This window comes from Plectrocnemia conspersa, unplaced genomic scaffold, assembly GCF_051122295.1.
Source record: "Plectrocnemia conspersa isolate PC_06_02 unplaced genomic scaffold, ASM5112229v1 ptg000012l, whole genome shotgun sequence".
Taxonomy (NCBI): domain Eukaryota; kingdom Metazoa; phylum Arthropoda; class Insecta; order Trichoptera; family Polycentropodidae; genus Plectrocnemia; species Plectrocnemia conspersa.
Window position 1 is genome coordinate 28,948,622 of NW_028277176.1, and position 27,903 is coordinate 28,976,524.

At 31.6% G+C, this 27,903-nt stretch overlaps 1 protein-coding gene, 1 long non-coding RNA gene and 7 other non-coding genes across 9 annotated transcripts in view; 3 read left to right on the top strand and 6 right to left on the bottom strand.

Annotated features, from left to right (window-relative positions):
• The window catches only part of LOC148228853 (uncharacterized), a 46,060-nt gene extending 31,691 nt beyond the window's left edge, over positions 1 to 14,369 (bottom strand). Inside the window, exon 1 of the long non-coding RNA XR_015811750.1 lies at positions 14,311 to 14,369. This is a non-coding gene — a long non-coding RNA (uncharacterized LOC148228853). The remainder of the gene's footprint in view (positions 1 to 14,310) is intronic.
• Positions 4,702 to 4,820, top strand: LOC148228864 (5S ribosomal RNA). The gene has a single exon (XR_015811811.1). It is a non-coding gene; the product is annotated as a 5S ribosomal RNA (ribosomal RNA).
• Positions 5,533 to 5,651, top strand: LOC148228865 (5S ribosomal RNA). The gene has a single exon (XR_015811785.1). It is a non-coding gene; the product is annotated as a 5S ribosomal RNA (ribosomal RNA).
• Positions 9,875 to 9,957, bottom strand: LOC148228866 (small nucleolar RNA Z195/SNORD33/SNORD32 family). Its single transcript, XR_015811800.1, has one exon. It is a non-coding gene; the product is annotated as a small nucleolar RNA Z195/SNORD33/SNORD32 family (small nucleolar RNA).
• Positions 10,554 to 10,672, bottom strand: LOC148228867 (5S ribosomal RNA). Its single transcript, XR_015811807.1, has one exon. It is a non-coding gene; the product is annotated as a 5S ribosomal RNA (ribosomal RNA).
• Positions 12,095 to 12,213, bottom strand: LOC148228868 (5S ribosomal RNA). Its single transcript, XR_015811792.1, has one exon. It is a non-coding gene; the product is annotated as a 5S ribosomal RNA (ribosomal RNA).
• Positions 13,390 to 13,508, bottom strand: LOC148228869 (5S ribosomal RNA). The gene has a single exon (XR_015811806.1). It is a non-coding gene; the product is annotated as a 5S ribosomal RNA (ribosomal RNA).
• On the top strand, positions 13,866 to 13,937 carry TRNAQ-UUG (transfer RNA glutamine (anticodon UUG)). Its single transcript has one exon. It is a non-coding gene; the product is annotated as a tRNA-Gln (tRNA).
• Positions 14,370 to 17,485: 3,116 nt separating the features above from the next.
• Positions 17,486 to 26,541, bottom strand: LOC148228871 (UDP-glucosyltransferase 2-like). The gene is made up of 4 exons (XM_088200228.1): positions 25,691 to 26,541; positions 25,398 to 25,626; positions 17,927 to 18,146; positions 17,486 to 17,862 (listed from the first exon to the last, which is right to left on the bottom strand). The coding sequence occupies exons 1-4, from the start codon at positions 26,513 to 26,515 to the stop codon at positions 17,625 to 17,627; spliced, it is 1,512 nt and encodes a 503-aa protein (XP_088056354.1). The 5' UTR covers positions 26,516 to 26,541; the 3' UTR covers positions 17,486 to 17,624.
• Positions 26,542 to 27,903: the final 1,362 nt, after the last annotated feature.

The following is a 27,903-nucleotide window of genomic DNA, read 5'->3' on the forward strand; positions in this document are numbered from 1 at the left end:
TTGTGTCTATAAATTCATGTTCGTCGCAGGGAAGATACTTTCGTTTTGCTCGGTTAAACAACATTCACTCATATACTACAATAATACTAGAACGGGTTAATTAAGGGTCAACGTTGTGAGTTTGTGGCGAGATTATTGTAACCAAACTACATACCCATTTCCCTTGGGGATAATTAGTAAAATATTAATTTAAAAAAATATAACTATGGATTTTTATGGTATTTTTTTATGTACATCAAATAATTTAACATCACATTAATGAGTTTGATGAACTATTGAAGAATTTGTCAAACTAGTGATAAGAGTGACAAATAATTAAATGCGACGATGAGTTATATCATAAATATATTTATATCGCCGGTTAAAATAAAACAACATAAATTTACTATATTATCTGAAGAAGCATTTTAAAATTTCCATAATAATAAAACGTCCACATCTTGACCGAGTGTAACCATAAGATCAAGCGATTCTATGAAGTTATTTATTACAAGTTTTTACTGCATTTTCACCCCTTATAACATTTGTAAAAGTATTTTTATTTTATGGAATAAAATCCTGAATTCAGTGTACTATAAATTACTATAATATTTTTGTCAATATTATAAGTATAGTATAATATTGACAAAAATATAAAAATATAATCAGTTTAGAGCCATAGATCAAACGTCTTCATTCCTGCACCACTTCACGTTTTAAAACTGAATATTTGTCGTTAAAACTTATCATGAACTTTTCAAAAAAAATAACACAAACATGAAGCAGATATGTTTTGCATGTCCATATTTACAGTATGTATTTTCCATGAATCATTTTTTTCGCTTAGTGGCAAACGTAACATTTTTGCTATCTATCATTATTTTTTAAATTGACTCTTTCAACGTGGAAAATGTTTTCAAGTCAATAGGATGATCATTTATTGAAATATTTTCGTGGTGTGAAATGTACAGCAGCTGCAGCACATCCAGAGTCCAAAATCCGGGACGTCAATTGGGGGCATTTTCTCTCTCTTGAATTTGCCCGGAAAATGCATGTCATTTAATGAAATATTATTAATTTAAATGCAATCAAAATAAAAAAACGAATACTAACTGGCCAACTTCCCCCCCCCTCTCCCTGGAAAAACTGAAATATTGTCCCTGATTCCAAACCAGAAATTCTCGGGTTATCCCTCAAAAATTTTAAAAACTGTCTCGAATCTATCCCAAAATTATTTTTAAAAATATGTTATCATTAGGTCAAGTCTAAAAATATGTTTTAAAAATATGACAGCTATCTTTACCGATATTACAATGGACTTATGATATAAGAGTATTGATAAAATGGTATTCAACCCGAATTTTGGTATTCAACCCGAATTATCACTTCTCAGAAGTCAAAAATTCACATCAAAAGCAATAAAATTAATTAATCCTGAAATTTTCTTTACAAAATCACTTACTGATAATTCTAATCTGTAATTAGCACAACGCCAAACTATAATGGAAGGAAATTTCTGTCAGCATATTTTTCACCACACTTTTCATATGCTACCGAAACTAAATATTTTGTTTAATATTCTGTCATCATATAAAAATCAAGTTAGATTAAGGACTCAAATATTTATTTGTTCGAGTCCAAAAATAAATTAATCCGTGAATTCATTCTAACTTTTTCGATACAGCATCAATAAGGGTGGGTTTTTGCTGATGGTGGTTGATTCGTCAATTATCAATGAAATTATATATTTTGACTAAACATTTTTTTTAAAGATAGTTTACCTACATTTCCTTTTAAAAATCTTTAAAATGTCTAAAACGATCATTAGCTTCCGTAGAATATCTCAAGCATCTTAACCCTTTGAGGAGTATCGCCGTACATGTACGGCGGTCGAAATTTCACTGTTTTTTAATAACCTCATATAGTTATATAGACACATATAATATGTATAACTGAAGAAATAATAAATAAAAAACATTATAATTATATAGTATTCATTGTAAATAATTTTTATTTAAAATAATACTAATAAATTAAAGAGCAAGAAATAAATTAACATAATAAAAAATATTTTATATTAATTTTATAGACAAATAAATCTACTAAAGCCGAATAAAATATAATAAATTAACGAAATAATATCATAAAAGTGTTAAAATAAATGAATAAAACATACGTAAAATAAATCAAAGAAATTCAACGTTAAGAATCACTGTTTTTTATAATTTATTATAAATGCAATATAAAATAATAATTATGGAAAAATCACTCTTCGGTGAATACCAATAAATTAACAAATGTGTATAAATTAAATCACTACTCAAAGGATTAACACTATTTTTAGTAACGCACGCCCCCGTTAAGTGCGCTGGCGCTTCATTGGCTCCATTCCCAATAATATTACTTATTATAAACGCAATATAAAACAATAATGAATAAATAGCAACAGAAAGGTGTATTATATATCCTCATTCCAAGGTGTATAATAACAAATTAACAAATGTGTATATATCAACTCACTACTCAAAGGGTTGATTGAAAACTTAAAATATAATTTTAATATATCGTAAAAAATAAAGAATGTCCGTTATACAAATAAGGTCATGGTTAATAATACACGCATACGATCATGTGTGAAGAAGCCAAAATAAAAACCACCCCAGATTAGAGATTCTATTCGCAGCCTCCTTCCGGGTTCTGGTCAATGCGGCCGCAGCTCACGCCACAGCAGTACGGTTCATGTAACATTGAAATGGAATCACGTATTGGATACACCGTTTACTGCATTGCATGATAAAATGGCAGGCTTTCAAATCGATCAGTTCTATTCCGATATCCGAGGCGGAAGTCACGCGTGGGGGTGCCACCGCGTTTTTCTCATATTTCCGGCTGAGAGCCACCGCCTACCCTACCCTATCTACTATAATGCGAGGGCTTTCCGACTTGGCACGATCCGATCTGCTGGCACCAGAGGATGACACCCAGGATTACCGGCGATCGACCAGAGTTTGATCTTTGGCATAGAGTAATAACGGATCTTGCTGTGTATGATTCGATTGATATTATGTAATCTACCGTATTGATAACTAAACTATGAATGATGTTTTTATAATCTACACTCATCCTTACACATGTTCATACTGTTGGTTTGGAAGGAAGTAAATTACAGCTATTGAGACTTTTATATTAAATTACTGTTTTATAAGCCATTTAACGCCCTCGTTTCTTCGTTCTTTCTGTGTTACAACATTACTCAATATTGCGTTTGTAAATGCTAGTTTAATTGAAAATACTCATCTACAAGAAAAGTATGATAAACATCTTCAAGTTAAAGAGCTTTACAATAACTCATAAATATCTCATAACTAGCCATATGCAAAATAAATTAGTATGACCATTATTACTCTTGAACAACCAATTTAAAAGAAGCAATGATTAAAATATTTTTTCCGGGTTCCACTGTAGATAGAGGTAATTCTACTTCCTACGCTGTTTTGACAGAACCATAGATTTAACCAGTGGAACGTTCGCCTTTGAAGCGCATTATATATAATATATATCATCGTAACCACTCAACGATTATTTCGCCGCCAGTTCAACGTCAAACGTAATAATTCGATGATGTCTTGTCATGCCACTAAGACACATAACTTTGAAGATATTGGTTCTAAACTGATAAAACTTTCAGTTTAGGACTCCGAAAAAATGTCGGAGTTAAAAATTAAGCACTTTGGTTTAATTAAAGCTGCAGAAATTGCAGAAATTTTTGTCACGAAATACAGTTGTTATGATCATATCAAAGCATGATCATAAAGCTTCTATTATTTTTCTATTGCCTGTGACAAAAGGGGCGTAGCTAGGGTTCTTAATCGAATATTAGATTTTTCGCCCAATTTTCAATTATATGAATATTCGAATAATTTCTCAAATATTCAGAAAATATTCGTTCATACTATTTCGAATGAAATTTGAAGAATGAATTTTAGAATGAAACAATTTATATACTTGGGAAAAACATTTAGTCGTTTTTTCTTTCAATATACTCAAGTAACTAGTGCCGCTACAAAATTCATGGTCTTTATGCGTCTTTATTTTGTTTCGAAATGCGAGATAATGAGATACTTCTTCTTAACAAAAAAAAAACCTTTTACGTATTCGAAAAATATTCATAAATAGAATATCAGCGTATCTACTATGAACGAAATTCGCAGAATTCGTTCGTTGAACGAAACAAAATAAAATCTGGAGAATTTTACATGTTGAAAAATTGTGTGAGATATAAAGAAATTAAATATTATATTGAAATTCAAACATTCGTTTAAAATAACAGGGTTTTCGGGTCCTTCAAAATCGTACGGGTACCCAAAGCACGGTTCCGGTTCTACCCGGATCGGAAGCCCTAAACTCGGCCGCTTTTGAAGCGTCTGGATTCTTCGCCTAATTAAACAAAACTGTACATGGGATTGACTCGAATTGTCATTATAAAAGAAATGTTTTGCTTTATCTAAAATTAAACATCCCTAACACATAAATTAGGAAAATTCTATATTTCTAAATTTTCTTTTTTTTAAAACAATAAAACATTTTTAAAAATAAGAAAGAATTTCACTGCAAATCTAAAAATATTCCATTTTAATAACGACGGAAATACTGATCAAGTTGAAAGGAAAAGATATTTTGAGAGCCACTGAAATACTGATTTAATTATAAGGAACATTGCTCGCCAACGGCCATACCATGCTGAATGCACCGGTTCTCGTCCGATCACCGAAGTTAAGCAGCATTGGGCCTGGATAGTACTTGGATGGGTGACCGCTTGGGAACACCGGGTGTCGTTGGCCCCGACATTTTTATTATTTTTATTATCTAATAATAGATTAAATTATATAATAATAACAAATTCCGATCTCCCAGACAGGCCTGCCAAGAAAAAGGGGAGGGGGGAATACATTTTCATAAGTAAATATAAATCTTTACCAGTGAAAATATAAATTATCAAGTGCTAGTAAAATTACTAGATTTTAAATTTTCTATATGTAGTAATATATATATTTACATAATTATCATTATTTATAAATGTTACAGCGAATGTGTATTTTTTGGTAAAGTGTAATTTTCACTAGTTAAGTCTAAATACATTTTTACCAATAGATATATATTTCTAATAGCGAAAATATAATTTAACTGATAAGCGCTAATATTCTGTTCCAAAATATCTATAAAACTAAATTTGACAGTTGTGAAACGTCCATTTGCTGTTCAAACCTAAAGATAATTCAAAAACTAATTCTTTTTTTAGAACTTTCATTAGGTCAAGTCCAAAATACAAAGCCAACTCATCTCAAATATCTAAAAATAAACATCCCTAACACATCAAGAAAATTCTATATTTCTGTTTTTTTTTTGAAAACATTATTAAAAATAATTTCACTGCAAATCTAAAAATATCCCTTTTATAAATTTTTTTAGACCACTGGAGTAGTGATTAAGTTGAAAGGCAAAGATATTTTGAGAACCACTCCAATAGTGTTTTATTTGTAATGATCAACCCTCGCCAACGGCCATACCATGCTGAATGCACCGGTTCTCGTCCGATCACCGAAGTTAAGCAGCATTGGGCCTGGATAGTACTTGGATGGGTGACCGCTTGGGAACACCGGGTGCCGTTGGCCTCACACTATTTTTGCATTAAATTGTAATAATCAATGCGTATCCCATAACATTTTGCTCTATCTTCTTGTGGGTTGTTGAACCATAGTATATGACTTAAATATCGAAAATACTACAAGAATATTAATTATATACCACTTACTTAGCTAGCAGCAATTTTGTTTTATGAAGTCAAGACACGTACCTAGTATATATAAGCAATATTATTTTCATCACTTATTTTAATATATTGTACAACTTATAAAAATTGTACTTGAGTGTATCAGAATCGATTAAAACTTGTCGACTTGTTTTCGCATTGGCGTGACAAACCAAGGGCGGTTATACGTATCCGAGCGAACGTCCATTAAACGGTATTCATTACTTGAATGAAGCCAAGTTTAATATGAAATTAAATAAGATTTATAAGACCATGCAATATTTCCTCGATGCAGCAAATTCAGAGCTATGTTTACATTGGCCTACAGAACATCCAATGTATTAAATATAATTAAAACAGATTTCAGCTCATTTTTTTAATTCTGTAGTTTGTCAGAAATTTTGAAGAAATCCAGATTACGAGTCTTGATTTCTTCAAGGTTCTGGAGAAGCAAAATTAACAGTGTCATCAGAAAAGTCGCATTAGTATTTTATTGGTTGTCGGTATGTCTACTGTGTATATGAAAAATAAAATTGGCTCGAGAACACTACCCTGAGGCACCACAGACTGCAGATTTTTTATATTGCTTTGAATGTATTTTATTCAAATATAGATTAACAATTTCCTAATCCAGTTTTGAAGGATTATTATTACATTATTTTATCATGCGTTTGTGTAAAGACAGAATTGAATTCTGATAACATTACTTTGAAGCGTTGTTATCTAATTTATTTATTTATTTTTCTTAGTGCTTTTACGTTCAAATTTTAGCATGATACTATCACAAAGAAACACAGCACAACAATATTCTTCCAGACAAATACCGAAACTGAGGACGGATTAAGAATGATACTGAATTATCTCCGCGAGTTTAAATCGATTATTTGTTATTCATTAATGCTAATTCATAACCTTTTAAATGACGTTGCTGAAGTTCAAAAGAAATCTTATCATTTTCTAATAAAAACTACCTGATTTGGTAAAATGTAGGCGGAGGGGGCGGGCCGCCCCGGGCGGCACTTGCTTGGGGGCGGCATATTCGCGATAGGATCGTTTAGTGTGGTTCTTAACCCTGAATGCATTAAAACATATATAAATCCACGAATAACAAGAGCTTAATAATAACCAATTTATTATTTTAAGAAATGCTGATTTTATGACCCTGCAAAAAATGTATGGGGGGGGAGCAACAATTTTAAGGATCGCCCTGGGTGGCACATACCCTAGCTACGCCACTGCATGTGGCTTTATCCGCAGAGATTTGCTACCAATTATGGTTAGAATAAAATTGTATCGATATTTTTGTGACTCTTAATGTTTAATTAACAATTATCGTTGTGCGTTTATGACTAAATCATATGTATGCTTGGTATTGTGAACTCTCACATAAGATAATTGTTTTTTGGCCTATATTTTAATTTATTTTTATGTATAACCTTTTGAACCAATCACAGCTGTCACATCGTATCAGACGACCGATAAAATCGTGGCGGTGCGTTCAAATACAATTTTTTCGACCGCGGCCAATGTCCAATATGGTCAACGAAATTATCGTCCGCCATGAAATATGGCCGTTCGCTTTTATAAATCGGACGATATGCGAACCGATGAATCGGACGCACCACTAAATTTGTAACGCTTCGGTGGATTTAATTATGCGGCCGCCGTCGATTTTATTTTTGTCGCGACTAATTTTATTTTTTTATTTTAGTACGTTTCGACAATTTCACGGTGCGTTTGATTATTTTATGTGTGTCGTTTGCATATTGTTTTGTGGGATACAATTAATTAATGAATGAAATTGAAAATACTTACATACAAATAAGCATAATACATTCACAGAAACTTTTATACGTATTTTATAGCCATAAACATAGTTTCGAAATATTTATATATTATTGTAAATTTGACTTAGTGTAAAATACTGCGAGATACATTCAAATGTAGATTCACAGGTCGACAGGCAAATGGTCAATCTCCTCGTCGATCGACCCCGAGAGTCAGCTGTTAACCGGGCACGTTCTGCACACTACTGAACTCAAAGTGAGACGATCAAGCAAAGAGCATATTATTATGCCGACTCCAACGACCGCATTGTTTTATAATCATGTTACTGTTTACAATTGTATTATTTGCAACAATATAATGAAAAATAAATCATCAATAGTTACAATTTAAGGAGAAAAATAAATAACCTTTAAAACTTAAATGGAAGAAAACTAAACAATGAATGAAGTGCTAATTTAATTACACTTATCTGAAGCTAAAGCAATATGTGTTTCGGTATTTATATCTACCATTATTATATTCGTTTAGGTTTGCAAATGGAAGTTGTGCAACTGTTAAATTTGAGCGTACCGAACAAAATCAATGTTTTTCGTCAACTAATCTTCAAAATCAATATTTTTTTTTTAATTTAAATTAAGTTTCAAAATATTCAATTTCTTTGTAAATATTATAAACTAGAAATAATAAAATTTTATGATTTTAATTGTATTATTAGTTAGAAATATATATCTACTAAGTGAAAACATAACTTCACTGAAAAAACAGAAGGGCCATTAAATTGATATTTATATTCCTAATTAATGAAATACATCAAATGTGCGATTAGTACAAAAAAATCTTTAGCTTTTTTTAAATGTTCGGAAACTAAAATTAGATAACCTTTATATGTGATATCCCTTCGCATGAACAATGTATCGCAAAAATCTGAAGGACTACTCTCAAATAAGACATTCCGTTTAATTAATTCTCGCGACAATATAGACCTATAATAGGGCACAAAATAATAAATATATGACAATTGATTCGTTAACATCAACTTCACAATTCGGAATTAAGTGCTCTTGAAATACAAAAATACAGTTTAAAACAGTAATTTAATTTATTTAAAGAAAATATGTACGTAAATGTAAAAAAACTTTTTATATTGAGATATATGGATAACAAATCACACCTCTAGGTTTTGAGTGGTTAGCACAGACTGGTCAAAAATTTATTTCCAAAATCCATCGATGGATTAACAGATTTTACGACGAAAGTATTTTGACAAGTCCAGATAAAATGGTTAGAAGTTACTAAATATATTAACTGTAATATATTGATAGAAGTGTCTCTGAGCAACTAATGAAGTAAATACTGGAAAGTTTATTATCAAATCGTTTAAAATAGCTTCAGAAAATATATTGGGCATGACTCCAATGGTAAAATCATTTTGGGCATGACATACATTCCTTTGGACTTCTAAAGGATAAACAGATTACTTTGATTTTTTTATTGTGCTAAAAAAATTGCATACTGCAGGCGCTGTTGCGAAAATATATATTTATAAATAATTATCAAAATTGGCATTGATTATTGAGGCGCTTTGGAAAGATATAATTATTAACATATTTGATTATTTAAAATATTACTACATTATATGAATGTTTGATTGTTATCCTCTTTTTAATAATAAAAAAGTTAGTTAAATATAATATATTAATTTTATTGCTCGCCGACAGAGGCGCTGCATGAATATCTCGTTTTATTTTTTTCAGATACAGATTACCTTTATTTTTCAAAGGGTTTTACACTAATACGCGCACATAAATTTTCTATACATCTAATCCACACACATACTTCGGCTTAATTCCCTCACGCGTTTCGACATTAATTCAAAAAATAAACGTTTCTCCTTTGCTCGATCGCGCTTTCCATAATCCTGTCCCATCTCGCTCGAATCGGACGGGAAATGGCCGAGCTCTCCCATGCGGCCATTTTTAAGCGTCAAATCTCCGAAAGTAACGAATTAATCCATACCTAATTTAATTCATATTTGCCGTACGCCAAAAACGTTGAATTTGTTGCTATATATTCATATTATATGTGAGCGTATTGCTCGTTCTTTCGTAATTTAATTAAAACGCCTTACGTTATTAGGAGCCGACATATTTCTAAATTAATTGCCCTCCCTGCGGGAAATGCTCAGATTAAACTCTAGTTTGCGGCGAAATATAATACTAAATAACGCGTAATGCTACCCTTCCGTTGTCTAATGATATGTAGGTTTATTTTTAACAAAATATGAATTTAAAAAATAAACGAGCCTCAGTTGGTAGTGCATAGTCTCAGCTTATAATCACAAATATCATAGATCTTGGTGAAGAGCGGTCATCATTGGCTCGTTGTATAAAAGTTTATAGTGGGGATCGAAACCCGCACCCGGATGGTCGTAGTCTCGCATGTTACCGCTCGACTACGAACTACCGGATTGACCGTAACAAAATCTACGTACTTCAATACAATTATCTTCATAAAATGAACAAAAATAATATTATTTATATATTTTATAACAACTACATAATGTCAATACGTATTATAAAATGTCATTTAAAAAAAATCATTCAGCAGAGAAAGCAAGAGTTAGGTAGATTTCTTCATATAAAAGTGTTTAAGAATAATTGTTTTTTTAATAGCCTTAATTTTGAAACTATATACCTGATCAGACTGGCTATTTACAAGAAATATTTATCATTATTAACAATTTTCAAATCAATATAATACTACGGCAGTTAACGGACGTATTGTTAGATCTCAAAAACCACAGAACAAACATTTTTTTCAATTTAATTTTAAAATATTATTCTGTATTTCATTAGAGGAAAAGTTGAAAAAACATACTAAATTATTTAATTAGTAGCTGTATATTTTTTGGTCGAAGAATGAATGCAATTTAATCTATATCTATAAAATAATAATTTTAAAGCAAATAAAAATATAGGGCCAACGACACCCGGTGTTCCCAAGCGGTCACCCATCCAAGTACTGACCGGGCCCAATGCTGCTTAACTTCGGTGATCGGACGAGAACCGGTGCATTCAGCATGGTATGGTCGTTGGCGAATGCCTATTTTTACAACAAAACCACTATTTCAGTAATTTTCAACTATACTATTTGTAACATTGTCGATTCGAAAGCTATCCATTTCATCATCTTATATATATTTGAGAAAGAGAAGGCAAATTTGTGTTTACGCTCCTACTATTACCTCAAAAGCACACGACACGAATATACGTTCGATATACTTATTAATCCGATTGATTGATAAATGTATAGTCTGTCCAAGATGTTAACGCTCATCGTCGTTGTATTGTAAATAAAGGTGCGTGTACGCATTCATGCACACATCTACAGTTTTCCACGAATTTTTTTACACCGATATGAGAACGTTACCAATACTAAATCAGGGCTGTTTTTAAAGTAGGGTGACCATGCGTTGGAAATTGCATTAAAAACTATAATGTTTCGCGCTCAAACACGTTCGCGATGTTATTGTTCTTTGTTTACATATATTATTAAATATTTACATTCTGTTCCGTACAACCCATAAATTATGTTTTAGATGTCTCTGCGCTTATACCCGCACCCGATGGTTAACCGTATTTTTTGTAAAAATTTGTCCCTTAAGTGATTTTATGACGGGTCATAAAATCGGGCCATTTTCGCTCGCCTTTATTATTTTGCGCCAAAGTTGCCGCCATCGGTATACATCTTAAATAATATTTTGGTGAGTGGAACTACATTGTTGTTAGGAGGTTTTTGCCAACTTTTCCTCCACACGTCTAAAATATTCAATAATTGTACTTGTAGCATTATGTTATTCTAAATTTAACACCTTTTTGTAATTAAGGAAATAGTTTTAACTAGGTACTTAAGTTTGTAATATACATCATTTGTACTCAACATTTATTTTAATAAAGAAATTGTTAAGTTTTTTTTTTTTTTGGTGAGTGCTGTCATGTTTTTGAGTTAAATATGTATATAAATAAGCAAAATAAGTAAGCAAGTGTTATTTTACATTTTCCTCAACGAATAAAAGTAAAAATTAATTGCACTTGTAATTTCACATGGTCACCCTATTGTATTCTCTCACCAATTCTATGACGATGAGCGTTCATATCTTGGACGGGCTGTAGGTAGTAATGATTTTAATTTCTATAAATTTGTTCAAAATATTAACAATAAGTATATCGAACGTATATCTGTATTGTGTGCAATAATTAGAGCTAATAGTAGGGTCGTAACCCAAACTTGCCATCTCTTTCTCAGTTATGATGAAATGACTCTCGAACTGACTGTGTTAACGCAAATAAAGTATATGTTCCTAACTAAGCAGCCAAAGAATTAAAATCTTTAAAAATATTTTTTTAAAATAGTAAAAGTCGATAAGCAAAATCTATATGAATATGTATGTGTTTTTCAATCTATATCGTGAATTTGTACTATTATTTTAGATTATTAATTAAATCAATAAAAATATAGGGCCAACGACACCCGGTGTTCCCAAGCGGTCACCCATCCAAGTACTGACCAGGCCCAATGCTGCTTAACTTCGGTGATCGGACGAGAACCGGTGCTTTCAGCATGGTATGGTCGTTGGCGAATGCTGTAATATGCATTGCATTCATATTACATATTTTTCAATTATAAATAAGATAGTGGATAAAATAAAAGTTAAAAATGGAAATCACATGTAAAATTTATAAGTTAGGAAAAATAACATATTTATTCTTACTAAGTAAGATTCCACACAAAATAAGTATTTATAAATAGGCTTATCATATGGCAAAATTTGACAGGGTTGTCCCGGTTTGATGATGAGTCCCGAAGTCCCAGCAGGCTTGTGATCTTGTCCCGTTTTATGTTATATTACGTATGCTGTATTTTAAATAAGACACGGCATCACGACTAGGGTTCTCAATCGATTGTAAAAAAATTATGAATAGAATGTTTATCGGCGTATATACTATGACCGAAATTCGCAGAATTCGTTTGTTGAACGAAACAAAATATTGGAAAAGCCCACCATTTATTATCGTTTAACAATCTTTATGTATATCAAATTCGTTTTAAACATTATTAGCTATTGTATATACAATAAATTCAATAAAATTATGTATTTTAAATGTTCCATCAACATAGCTGAAGTAATTCAATCGCAGCTGATCTTAATTCTGATGATTTAAAAGAGTTGAAATGACGCGCATGAACAAAAAATATGTAATAATAAATTAAGCATTTTTCAAAAAATGTTCACTACATAGATTGTTTAATTAAACTTAAAAAATGTAAATATTTAGGGAGGCCTTGTGAAATTTTCTCGTTGAAAAGCAGGTAGTGGGTCAAATAAGTTTGGAAACCTATGGGCTAAACTGGCATCTTTTTTTATTCACATCTATCATGCGCGGACGGTGTGATACTTTCTCTCTCGATCACTCGCTCACTCGCGTGTTAAGTGTAAGCAAGATAAGGGTATGCCTTTATGTCGAATATATACGAGAATGAATGTCCTTATATTAAAATTATTAAATAATTAGTAATGTTATTAAAAAAAAAATATTATTACTTGATTATATAGCATAATATAACATAAAAAAATCGGGGTTTTTACCGACTTTTCCGAAAAAATTCGACTAGGAAGCAGTTAAGAACAAAATGTTAAAATTAATAAAAATAATGGTGGCCAACGACGGTGTGTCCGTATAATAATAAAAACCTACAATTCCAACGTAAATGATGAAACGTGAAAATTAGTAAAAATAATAATAAAAATATTAGGTCAACGACACCCGGTGTTCCCAAGCGGTCACCCATCCAAGTACTATCCAGGCCCAATGCTGCTTAACTTCGGTGATCGGACGAGAACCGGTGCTTTCAGCATGGTATGGCCGTTGACGAATGTCACTAAATTGAGCCGAAACAATTTGTTATTTTTCCTTTCATAAAATTATCATTTTAAGTTTATATAAAATAAATTTATATCCAGTTTTTAATAATTTAAATCGCAAAAATATATATAATTATATGTGGGTATATTAATATTATTCGAGCACGCATGCTGAGTATCGCATCATGAACGAACAACCTATCTAATAAATACTTAGATTATTATGTAATAAATAGATTTTCATAATTAGAAAATAAAATTATTTATCGATCGAATATCGAACGAACAAATCACGATCTTTTCGACCCAGATTTTTATTTGAATCTAGCAAGAATTCCCACCAAGAGAGAGTAAGTTGGCAATATCGGTTCCATGGTGTAATGGTTAGCACTCTGGACTTTGAATCCAGCGATCCGAGTTCAAATCTCGGTGGAACCTATGACTGTTTTTATTTTTATTTTTTATACAATTATATTATTTTTTTAAGTTTCTCAATTAATTTTAAATTTATTTATATAAATATTTTTTATTTCGTTGAATGCTTTCTATAAAAATATGTTTACTTTCATCTCGAAAATATTTACATATTCGTATCGGATTTCCACTATCACTCTCGCGGTAAATCGGTGTGTCGGTTTATCATGGCTACGTACGAAACACACGCGTACGTCATACGGTTAGAATGATTAGGGAAACATGTTGAGTGGTGTAATTCAACGATGCCCCGCGCCGTTCTTTACTACTATGACAGCTTAATTAACTTGTGTGTGCTACATCCGACAATCTCTGTGTACATACTCTCTTCTCTTACCTCTGTAGTTATGTTCTCCTGATACGCGAACGCGTTACATACTTGTGTTATAGTTAGATATATGAACACGACTACTTGAATATCTCGATCGTGCGTTGTATTCGAGTAATGGAACGAAACGAGAGTATGTACATATCTTGGCGAATACGTTTATTGCTAATAAACGATGACACACTTAAAAATTAGATATATATATATATAGGTATGTACTACATACAATAATATACTAGTGCAGCGATGGCAAACCTTTTTAGCACTGGGTTAAAATAAAAAAATATTAAAAACGAAGTTGATAATAGATTCTAGAAATACTAGATTCTAGAAAAACTATTTAGGAGTAATTGTAGATAAAAAAATTAAGGAACATTGTAATAAAATATTCCAAGTTTTAAACATTTTGAATCATAAGCTATAAAACTTTAATTAAAAGTTTTATGAATTTACAATGAACACTAATATAAATAAACTGTTTATGATTTACAACTGCTAATGAATAGCAGGATTTCATAAAAAAAATGCTAGGTAATAAAGAAAAGCAGTTTATTTTATAAATATGATCAGATTTGATTTTAGAATAAGCAAAACTTCCACTGGCTCCCAAGTAAATGTATTTAAACATAAATAATTGTACTTATTTATATGTATATAAATAAATCTAAATACGAATTGTAATATTTTCATAAAAACCTGTAGATTTTTATATATAATAATACCGTTTATATAGTTGATGTAACCACACTAAATATAAATTGAAATAAAGATTTTTGACTCACCGTGTAACACCGTATGTTGTCTTGTCAGTAATACACAACCGAAATTAATATCTCACTATAATTATAACGATCACACATTTCGAACACATTTGAGAACTAAATCTGAACTTTTAAATATGTATTGTTTTTTTATGATTTCACTACACTTTTATTTGCACTATCGTTTGCACATATATCCTGTTTCACTTTTATTTATTTTGAAAAACAAACTTCATTGAAATTTTGACTAACTGGTGCTCTCGTAAATTACCAGAAAATTCCTGTATTCATGGATGGAACTGCTTGATGTTGAAGGATTCTCGTTATTCAGATGTCCTGTATACATCAATATATCTGCATTAGTTATCCAAACTGTTACAACATTCCGTTAAATCTTATTTTATTATCAGGGTTCAGATTGCTAAAAACACAAAACACGTTAAACAAAGCACAATTAAATAAATACAATGCAGCTTTTGTTTTTCAAAAAAAATCAATTCAAAACGCAAACGTTACTCCCGTGCTACACAAAAATTGCGACTGGCAACACTCAAACGTATTGATGAATTTTTACATGATTATTTGACATAATAATTATTATTGACACGTCCTAAAATTTCTTAAATATTGTAATCATCTAATTTATTATGTAAGTATATTACGGAGGAATATCTAAAATATATATGTATTTATACTCGGCATATTTATGAGATGTTTATGTAATAAGACGCCATGTACACTTGGTGTACATCACAGGAAGGGAGAGGTTTAATGTTATAAGGTAAATATTATGAATAGATATTTTTAACGCCTAATTAAAATATTTCGCATAAAATATGATTTCAGAAAATATGTCACAACGGTGGCTAATTTTTATATTTTTTGTAGCATAGAAAAAATTACCTCGTACCTATTATTATTTATTCAAGAAATTATATTACGATGTTAAAATATATATAAAGTGCCATTTTTGTCATAGTTTTCAGAATCATAGTTTTCCCAGGGTCCGGGTTCTCTCTTTCTTTTTGTATATAGAAAGGTTTTATTTCATCAAATAAACTAACGAAACGATTTAAAACTAGACCAAGCTATCAAACGTTGTTTTAAATTGTGAAAAAATCGGCAGACTACGGCTCGAGAACTAAATATGGCCCGTCGCCTCTTTTCTACTGTAAATTCTTTAACTTTTATAATTCTTTAAAAAAATTGTAACCAGGGTTGACGTGAAGTGAGTAGCGGCTGCTTCTTGGATCTTCTGAGTCTCGGTCGATGCTCGGCATAGCTCCGCTTAGTGTGAGTTTGAATGTTTGCCAAGTGGGAAGTATTTGGTATAAGTTATTCTGAATGGATTTATAGTACGTTCAAACATTTTCAAATCCCGGTTTTTCTAAGGCGCCCTTTAAAAATACGCTTTGCGAAATAGCAAATAAAATTATTTAAAAAATGTAAAAACGGCGCCTCTGTGAAGATCCCGTGGCTCCACTCCGTACCGCAGCACACATTTTACGAACCACTAATATACGATCTTATATACGATGGTCAAGATGGATGAGGTTTTTTGTTCTGCCTACTCTCCATGCTTAAGTCAACTGCGAAGATTTAAGAGTAGAATTATATGTGTTATTTTCTGTTGTCTTTCTTATGAAACACTTTTGCGTCATAGTTTGAACAGCTGGTGATTTGGCAACACTGTAATGGAGCATTATTAATCCCTGATAGCGCATTCCATCGGCCTGTTGGCACTTGTCAATACACTTGTCAATAGTTGGTTATCTAAATCATGCTCAATTGTAGCAATCAAAAATTATGTCATGGGTCTTATGTTAGTCTTTTGACAAGAATAGTTGAAGACATCAATAGACAATTGAATAAGGAAATAATTTAAGTGGTTTTCTTTTAATCTTGATGCGTCGATAGACTTTACTGATGCTGCTGTTTATTCGAGAAGTCAAAGGAAAAAATGTAAGTAAAGTACAATCTGTGTTACAGCCGATGGGAGTTTTTATATAAGCCTTGTGAAAGTGCACGGCGTTACTCATAGTACATTAGCGAATGGGTTGTGGCGGTGTCAATTAGACACAGATTAGTCGCTGCAGTGTATTTTTATTGGCGTTTTTATAAGCAGATGGATGTTATGAAGCTGGCGGACGTGGCGCCGCCACGCCGGCCGTCTTACATTCGCCTGCGTTCGCCACAATGCTCGTGGCCAACCAAATAAATCGTGCCCTACAGAACTTCACTTCCATACGAGACCTCTCTTTGCATTGTAAGACTATAAATTGTTATCGTAATGAAGTAAATTATTTTTAGGAAGTAAACACATAAGTTTGTGGTCTATAAAATTCAAACTACTAATTTTGCTAATGATAATTCTAATGATTCCTGTAAAATTATAGTTGTAAAAAAAATACATTTTTTATATAAAATAATATATTTTAATATATGTTTAATGTAATATTTAAAATAATAAATAAGCACAATATTTCAGTCAAGGTGACATACTTCAAGGGTTTCACTTTATCTTACCATATTATTCGCCAGACTTTGTAACAATTCTCAGTTTCACTTTTTCGCAAACCACCAATTAATGATGACCAATTGAGTTAACAAAATTACAATCAAAACTACAAATCCATCCAATGTCAAATTTCCTAACATTTCAAAGTCTTGGCCTGGAGATCTTAGCTTCATATTGTTGCCATTTCTCAATACATACTCAATCCAGAAAATAGCTCTCTCTAATGGCGTTTGTGGTTGATCTCGAAAAGCGTGAGAATACAACTGCACATTTTCTTTAAAGCTGAAAATGATTTATATGCATTAACAATTTAATCAAGATCATGTGTAAGTATATTATTATTTACCTGGAATTGTAGAGTAGCTCGAATAAGGCGTTATGTACAGATCCTTTAGATATGTTACTATGATCCAACTTCAAAGCTATGCCTCTTTCTACAGCTCTAGCTGCGTTCTGCTTCTGATCGATCATGAAAGGTATGATTATTTGAGGCACTCCATACCAAACTGCTTCGGAGCAACTAAGTGCTCCTCCGTGTCCGATGAACACTTTCACATTCGGATGCGCTGAAATGTTTAAGGGGTATTACATCATAGCATGTCAAAAGACCGTAAAGAAGACAATAACTTGTTCTTATTCATTGAGATATGGCCGTCGAACGTAGACGGCCATTCATTATCTACTATTAGCGGAGACATTGAGCAATGGTTGCAAATCGCTGGCGCGGACGAAGAAAAATAGCGAGAACGTGTGCTTTAGCGATAACGTCGCGAAATGTGACAATACGGAACGAGTATCATATACCACGTGAAGATCATCCCGTAAGTGATGAATCCTTTCATAAAAAAAATGGCAATGAATCAATTTATTTTGGTATTGATGTACGTAAGTTAATCTATTATATTACTAAGACCAGATTTATTCCATTTATATATTTTAAAACACAAGAATTGGGAAAGTCAAATTCATGATATGTATATCCTAATTGCTGTTTTATAAATATACAACCGAATTTTTAAAATATAGGATTTTATAAATATACAACCGAACTAAACAGTATATTACAAAATGGAAAAAATAGTAGTTTCAGTGGGTCTAAAATTAATAAAGGTCGGCCCACCTATTGGTTGATTGATAATATTTTCAGACTTCCAGAAGAAACGTGAAATTTTAATATTAACTGTCAATAACCTGAACCAAATAGTCAATGTTTAAATATGGCGCAACCGCTATTATCGTTAAAAAAAAGTAAGTATAGATTTTTTACATTTTGTTTTAAAAACGTGGAGGCCGTGCAGCGCAATTACTTTGGAAATTTTACTCATATATTGCCTCTTTACTTAGCCTAACAATAATAATTTGTTGTAATTGAATTTTGTTTGTTAAAATACTTAGTTAAATTTTCAGTACCACAATGATCCAAGTCATCTGCTTTTTCTTTTCTTTATTAACGACATACATACGAAAATTGCAAACTCAGAATATTTATTATATGTTACTGACCTAAAAAAGTTTTAGAGTATTTGCACAAATGCGGATTCGCTCTCTTTATGAAAATACCTGGAGTCACTGTGGAGGTGGACGATCGACAACCTCATACCTTTCAGCTACTGCTTCTCGAAAAAATGTCAAATTGAAATTTTTGAGAAATTTTCTGATTTCTCGAGAAAAGCATTTTTATTACATAAAATAAAATTTATACGAATATTTTTAAAAGGTTTACAACCACTGCCCTTTTTATAACGCTGCATAAGTAAAGGCAGATTCATGCCTAATATGCATACTTCTTGGATGGTTTTAATACGGGTCTAGGAATGACAAAAAATGCTTATAAAATTTTAACACTCGAACTCGCCTTAACTTAAGAAGATACTCAGATACGAATCCTTTCCAAAGGCGTTCGTGCCAGATGTTTGAAAATATGCATACTTTTTCGGAAGATCGAAAGTATTTTTTGCGATTTACAATTACTCTAACCGGCCGGCGGATTTAACTTTGCTTTTGCGATCTAAGAACCCGCTCCGATAAGAAGAAATTACGCATGCGCAGAATGCAAAACGATTTAGGGCTATTTTTAATTTTTGATAATCCAAAAAGGTTTTTTTATTGTTTTTACGAAACAACTGTCGGTCATAAAAATTATTTTATCAAATATTTTCATAGTTATATTATCAAAATAGAGTGTTTATAAGAAATCCCTGTCCTTTTTCTCACCACCTATTTTGAATACAGCTATGAATTTAAAAGATTTGAACTATTATTTATTTTCAAAATTGAAGCGGTTATAAACTATTATTGTTTTAATAAAAGAATTGAAAATTTCCAGAGAACTTAGAAATCACTATTTTGCGAAATTTTCGACAATAAGCACTAATTGTAACCAATGCGACTTACTCCAATTATTCCATGTATACATACTAAATCTGGAATCTCAGGAAGAGGATGAAACAGAAAATTTACTCTAAGATTGACACACAGATTAAATAATTCCACTACTGGTAAAATTCGAGTTTCTAGAGAAATGTAAAGAAATGAAGAAATCCAGTGAAGCTATAATTTATACTAATAATTCTTGAATATCAATAATTATCAATATATAAAACTATTTCATTCGCAAGGGCTATTTATATTTTAAAAAAATGTCAAATTCGAACGAGAAAGAAATTTAAAAAGGTGACGATGTTTCATAGTTACATTAAGATTGTATTGATTCAAACTTATAAACATATGTATATTTTTAATAAACAAGTTTTAAACTGGTAATTAGTAGTCGTTCAAAAACATATAACTAAATTATTCGTATAAACAAATTGATCGTCTTGAAAATATTTGTTGTTTTTATTTACTTTGTTGAAAATGGCGTATTGGCCTTGAAAATATTATTTAATGATTCCGTTGCATAAACAGATAATATTATACCTATCTTGTCAAAACAAAGTAGCAAATTAATTTTGAGTAATGCCAATTATTATTATTTATTTATTATTTACCTTATCAATTTGCCAGTTTTTAAAAAAATATTTTCAATATATTTAATTTATTTATTTAAATTAAATTAATACTATCGTGACCTAATAAGTTACCCCAATGCGTCACAATGGTCAAAAACAAAACATAGTATTATTACATTACACAATAAAATAAAAGTAAGAAAGAAAAAATCATAAAATTTTAAAATTAAACAATACGAGCCGGAGATAGAATGCATTTAAACCATTTTAAATCATCTGCATACAAAAGAAAACTAAAAATTTAAATTTATAATTGCCTTATTTATTTTATTTATAAAAAGCAGAGGGCCCAGATTGGACCCTTGAGGGACCCCCTGATGGGATGAAATTTGGACAATCGGCCACCATAGGTTACAAACTGTACGATCGCTCAAGTAACTCATGAAAACCCAATTTAAATCATTCGAGCGACTAAGGTCCGATTTTTTTAATGATAACCTATGACAAACCTTGTCAAAGGCCTTCTCAAAATCAGTATAAATCCCCGCATCAAGAGATTTTGTCACTGTTTTGGTGAAAGAAGTTAATCAAAAGGTTAGTAACAGTGAAACGGGCGAAATAAAACCCATCCTGTTGGTATAACAAAACCTGCTGAAAGTGATTGAAAAAAAAATGGATAAGTAATTTAAAAAAATGTTAGAGACTGCGACTAATCTATAGACTTTTATGTACAGTTTGTCACCCTTTTTATGGGGTGATTTTTGTGCATTTTTAAAGATGAAAGAGAGATTCAGATAAAAAAAATCGATAATTATATAAACTTATTTATTCATAACCAATATGGATTTCATTGCCTCAATATTAATTGCTCTCTAAAGTGCATTTATTTAGCAAAGTTAACTACTAAATACTTTTTACAAAACTAGTATATTTTTATAGATGGACTGTCACTTAATGCACACTGATTGAAACTGGGAAAAGAATTAAAAATATCTTAGCGAGTGCTTAGATATGATGAAAACTTCTTTCTGTTTTGTTTTTACAGGATGCGCTGATGAAATGATTTTCTCTTATCGAGAAAATGAGAGAACCTTATGCTCTATTATTTTTCAGTATTGGTATTTTAATAAACAAGGTTGACGCAATGTTTAATGACTTTATTTTTAAACGCATCTTTTCATTTTCTCCACGAGAGTTTATTCAGTACACGGAGTGCGACTAGCTGTTACCTATTCTCCTTAATATATAATATCCGCCTTTTAAAATTGATCAGTGATGCTAGAGATCAAGAAGAAAATCGCGGCGGTTCGCCCGACCGCGGTTGTCACTCGTGACAGCCCAGGTAGGAGGTCGGAACTAGTCCGCACAGTGTACCGAAGCGAAAGCCCGACTACGGATCGTTGTTTCTAATGGGTCTAAGCTTCCAAATGTTATGCAACTACTGAACGAGAATTAACTATCTAGGAAAAAAGCACGTCCATACCAAATATGTCGATGATTATATAAAATCTTTGTATAAAAATGCTAGTTTAAAAAAATATTTATATTGTCTAAAGAGCATTGTCAAAAAGAGAGATTATTCAAGAAAGTTTATGTAAAATGTTTCTGAGCCGCGTTATTTAACTGCTTGGTAGATTTCTATGGGTTTTTCTTTGCTTATTTCCTCTGGGGTCCATAATTTATGAAATTTCCTAACCCCGTGTGTTTAAATAACAAAGGCAGAATCCAATCGAAACAATCCACAGTAGGCACACAACGAATCCGTGAATATTAACGCTTTTAATTCGGTTTCGTTGTATTTAATTACAGCACCTTTGTACATAATCCGACCGGGGAGCCAATTACAGCCGAAGCACGTCCAGGCCGAGGCCTATTTTTGCCCGGGGAATAAATGCCAAAGGGCTGACTTTAATCCCGCTGCCGGCCCTGTTGCACAGAAATTACAACATAACTAATTTGGATGATCCGCGCTAAAAATACGGGAGATACTGGGGAGAAAAACGATGGTGGTATGGGGTCGCTTGTGGCCAAAAACCGGCACTTTATTATCTGCGAATGTTAATTAATTAAAACCCAGCGCAAAAAAGTGTTTTCACGTTGCAAAATTATGGTTTTGTCTTATTTTTGGTAGCGCCGCTTGTACCATTAAAAAACACTTTATTGGCGTATAATAGAATTAGACGATGAAAAATAAAAATTGGTGAAAATTATAACTTGATAACAGGGTGATCTGAAACAAGTGGCGCAAGACCTTATTTTTTTAATCAAATATATATATTTACAATTAAATGAATTTTATATACGAAAGAAGATAAAATATGAGCCGATAAACAGCATGCAAATATAAGTTCAGAATAATATGCATTCATTCTACATACCTAAACTACTAACGGCCCACAAGCCGCATGCGGCTCATGCCTTAATTTTTATATGCATATAAATAACTCATTTTATAAACAAAATAAAATATTGATTTACAAATCAGACTAGAAAAAATAAATCTTGACAACAGAAGGTTCAAGAAATATGGGCAGGGATTTAGGGGGGGTATGTGCAACCCCCCCCCCTTTTTTTTATTTGGCCAGAAAAATGCATGACATTACTGTACAGTTTATAATCAGCAAAATATTAAGTTAAAGCAGGTGAATTAAAAATATTAATAACAGAAGCGATCCATATGAGACGTTTATCGAACACTATAATAAGTTTTTGTTTATAAGTAAAAGTTACAAAATTATTCTCATTTTGCAAAAAATTTGAAGTTGAAGATTTATATACATTAAATAGCAATTTATGAGTAATAAACATACTTCTTAAGATAACTAACAAAAACTTCTGAACTCTCAATAAATTCATTCACAATATGACATCAGATTTTAACTTGCAATCAAAGGTTACTCTCAAATAGTATACGAATTATATTCAAATGAGGTCATCCATTGTAAATTTATTATAAAAAAATCAAGACGGAATTAACATTGTTGCATTTTATTTGCAAAATCAGCGCGCCATTGTTTTTTCAAACAGAGCATTGCTAATTTTTTTAAACATAAAAAAACGCTATTCTGTAGAATCGTTCCAATTTTTTTAAATAACTTTGCGCGTACATCATCACAGTACATCAAAAATTTAACTAGATGGACAAATAATGCTGAAACTTGAAAGCATCAGGAGAAAAAAACATGTTTATAGAGAAGAAACCTTCCTCCACCACGACAACGCACAAGCACAAGTTTGCTGTAGATTCATAATTATACAACAATATACAATTTTCTGATCTATTCAATAATCTTTAAAATTATTAAAATAACCACCCTACATCAAAATGGCGTCTAGTTTAAAAAGTTCTAGATAAAAAAGTAGAGAGGGCTAAATCCGCATTTCTTATATTGACTTTTTTACCGAAGCACTATATCTGTCATTACAAAATATTTAAAATTCTATACAAGGAAAATAAAGTATTTATTCTAACGACTGATATAAAGGGAAAAAAATATTTTAAATTAACTGAGATCTACAATCTATTTATTTTCAAAAATATATTATTTTATATATGTAGTATAATACATACATATATATAAAATTGTTTCTAGCCTCTGAATGACATAATCACAGTATATTTATTTTCAACAGTCAACGAACAAAATATCGTTCAACGCATGATTATCGCGTGCTCTTAAATTCCTTCCCTGTGATTGGTCAGTCACCCTGAGGGGTGGTAGCGGTGTGTGTCAATACACAGGGCAGTACCATATTTTTGTTTTCAATGTAGAGTTGTCAATATTATTATATATGTTTTATTCATTATAATGCTTGCCTATTTTAAATCGTATTTAATATAATTTATTTCTAAAATTAATACTGTTTATATCAAATTAATTTTAATTTGTTTTAATTCCGCCGTGAATTATGCATGTGCTTATTATTGTGCAATGTCTCTTGAGAAAAAATAGAGTGCAGAAGATAATTAAATAAGTAATCAATAAATCATAAAAATATATGTATATAATATAATAGTTTGAGAACTTTTTGAACAGACCGCGCATGTCAATATAGCCGACGTTTAGGAAGAAATCAGAGTCATGTTAATAGCTGTTAATGGAAAATGTCATATGTTTATAAGTGGAAAATGGAAGTTAATTCCGTGATATCATTTTTCATATTCGTTCGAAGAAATTCTTGAACTGTATATAATAAAAAAAATGTGTACCCTTTGTAATTTAATAAACAAAGAGTAATTAAAAAATATATAAGCTATCCGAAAGTTGTATTTATTATTTATTATTTATTATTACCAATGGATAATATATTTCTGTATACTTTTTGTTATGGAGAATTCAAAGCAAATTTTTGAGATATAACTATTCGTATTTGTATCTTTATGCCTTTTTTCTAGGAGCGTTAGGATACATTTAACTGAATTTGTGGCGAAACGTCTACTCACCACTTAAATGAAAGCTTAATAAATAAGTGCCAAACGAACTTAGTAAAAAAAATACTTTTACAAAGTTTGTTTTGAGCTTATTTTACGACACACAGAAACGATCTACTTCTCGATCCTATTATAAGTTTAATAACAATAGAAAGCAATCTGCACAATTATTGGACAAAAATAAAACCCTAAAGCATTTCACTAAGCGGAGATTACACCAAATCCACTGCATTTTTTTAAATACAAGTGAAATCATTACAGCAGAACATTATTGTCAAGAAATCAATAAAATTTAGTCTCGAAATGGTCAATCAATTCTCTTGCATGACAATATGTGACCATTGAGCCCCAAAAGCTCAATGGCTTTTGCTAAAGGATATGTTTTTCATCTAATATCATGAATGAATAGCAAATAATAAATAAAATATGCATACCTAGAATGTCATTTTGTGGCATCCATTTCTTAACCATAACGTTATCCGGAACTTCTAAATCTAAAGAGTGAGGGTCGATTTTCCACAAAAATCTATGCGATGGATATTCCTTAAATACATCCAAAAATATCTTCAGCTTTTGGGTTGAGAAGCGTTCGGATTTCACGTTGGTCCCCAGGGCGAAATAAACCACTCCTAAACGACCACCGTCGATGAACCGCCTCAAGCTCTACAAATTGTTTTAAAATTAACTTTCTTAATCACTTTCACATAAGCAAGTAAAATCGACTAACGTCTTCCAAAGGTTTAGGCTTTTCGATGTGCAACCCTCCGACTGGAACGACAGTTTGGTAAAACGGCTGCATTACGTCATATGGAGCTAAATTCACTAACGTGATTTTGGAAGACTTTGAGATCTTGCTAACGTCCAAATCTTGATTGCCGAAGAACTCGATCGCCAGAGAATTCTGGTTGTAAATAGTTAAATATGCAGTAAGAAGATTGTCGTACATATACAGCAGGAAGTTGTATATCATAGTCATTAAATTCATATCGAAGCCACGGTTCAACTGATTCCCCGGCACGATATGCGGAAATTGCGGATTCCCCGAGGCTAAAGCGATCGCTATAGAGCAAGTTGAAGCTGAAGCACTGATCAGAGGAGGATTTCCAAATCTCGGCACAAAACCCAGTAAACACTTGGCCGCCACAAAATCGTGGATGATCAAATCGAACTTGAAATCAGCGGGATAAGCTTTCAACTGAGCAGCTCCGCTACTGAGAAGAATTGGAATGCATGCGTCAGATCTGTACTTTGCTACGTTCCTTATGGTCGCAAAAGGACCAATCGCCGTGAATGAATTGAAATTATTAGTTGCATTCGCATGAAACTCGTACACCTTATCCATGTGTATCACTGTTAAATTTGTCATCCTAACTTTCTCTGGATCTACACTTAGAGATGTCAAATTGTGACCCTTCTCCACCAACGCTTTCTGGATGACTCCGGACCATAGCTGATGACTCGGAGACGCCAGACCCGATAGCCATAGAATATTAGCACAGTCCACCGAAAAGTTTTTTAACACGAACACAATCAGTATAAGACGCAGTAACATTTTGATAGAACCGGTCGCGTCTAAGAATAAACAAACAATAACACTCAAAATGACTAATGTCCATTTTTGATGACCTCTATCAAAACGCGACAATCGAAATAATTGAAAATGTCAATGAACGCGACAACAATATGTGCTACATTGGCGTAAATTATTTTGTAACGATCGAGAATCATAAACATTGCAATTTTACTGTTAAGCAATCACTCAAGTGATACTATTGTACCTGTATATATATTTTACCTGTATAAAATTTTACCCTACGTTGCCAAATTAAATAAACATTTAATTAAATTAAACACCCGTTTAGTAAAATAAAAAAAATACAAAATTATGCGATTTATATCGAAAAAATATCTAAATATGTAAAATAAAAACGAATGAAAAAACACGTCTTCTTATAGTAAAAGAAAAAAAAATCAGGCAATTTATCAGTCGTACCTTCATAGTAAAAAAGTTTTGTCCAACGATGCACTGCTAAGCCTCAAAACTCCCAACGCTTTTTCCACTAGCAACTTCAACAACTGAAATTAAATTAAATTTGATTAATTATAACGATAGACTAATGGTGTATGTCGGTGACTGTTACCTGAAAGACGTGGGTTGGAATCCCACATAGAACCCAGAATCTTCTATCAAGTCTAGGAAATCGGAATTAGTGTTTATTATATAATTAGTATGCCTATTAATTATCACAGATATTCGTAGATTTTTCTAATCAAATTGATTGTCGACATAATGGATTGTCGACACCACCCTTCAGCATCTTAAATAAAAAGATATAAAGTAATGTTTAATATAATATTTTTATTCCACTAAAATATTTTTCGAAAGTAAAAAATAGGAATTGATATGCACGTTGGATTTGAACAATTGACTGTTGATTTGTAAAAAAAATGACCTCTTTCCTTCGTTGCTCAGTAATGAAACTTTCTATGATTAATTGTGAGGGCTTACTTTAAGTTACTACTTAAAAAAAATAATAAAAAGTTACATAATTATTAAGTTATAAATTGTTAACACTGGTTCGTGACTTCTGCTCCACCTGTACAATCATGATTATTAAAAATTCATATGTTAAATTAATACAATAATATTTAAAAATACGTTTTTGGCACACACCTAATAGAGATATGCACCATCCGACGTCAATTGTTCCAGTTTCTCGTATATATGGCCAAAGACATGACTCGCAAGCTTGTTGATAGTTGGCGCCTAAAGTAAGGAGAGCGTTCTCGAGCGTTGGTGTTCTGGACGCGGCGGTTAAGAATAAGGGATGCGATCGCGATTCATATATTAAGACAATAGAAAATCAACAACTTACATGTGAAGATAAAAATAAATATTTAATGTAATTTCTTTCTTCCACTAGAATAATTTTCGATAGT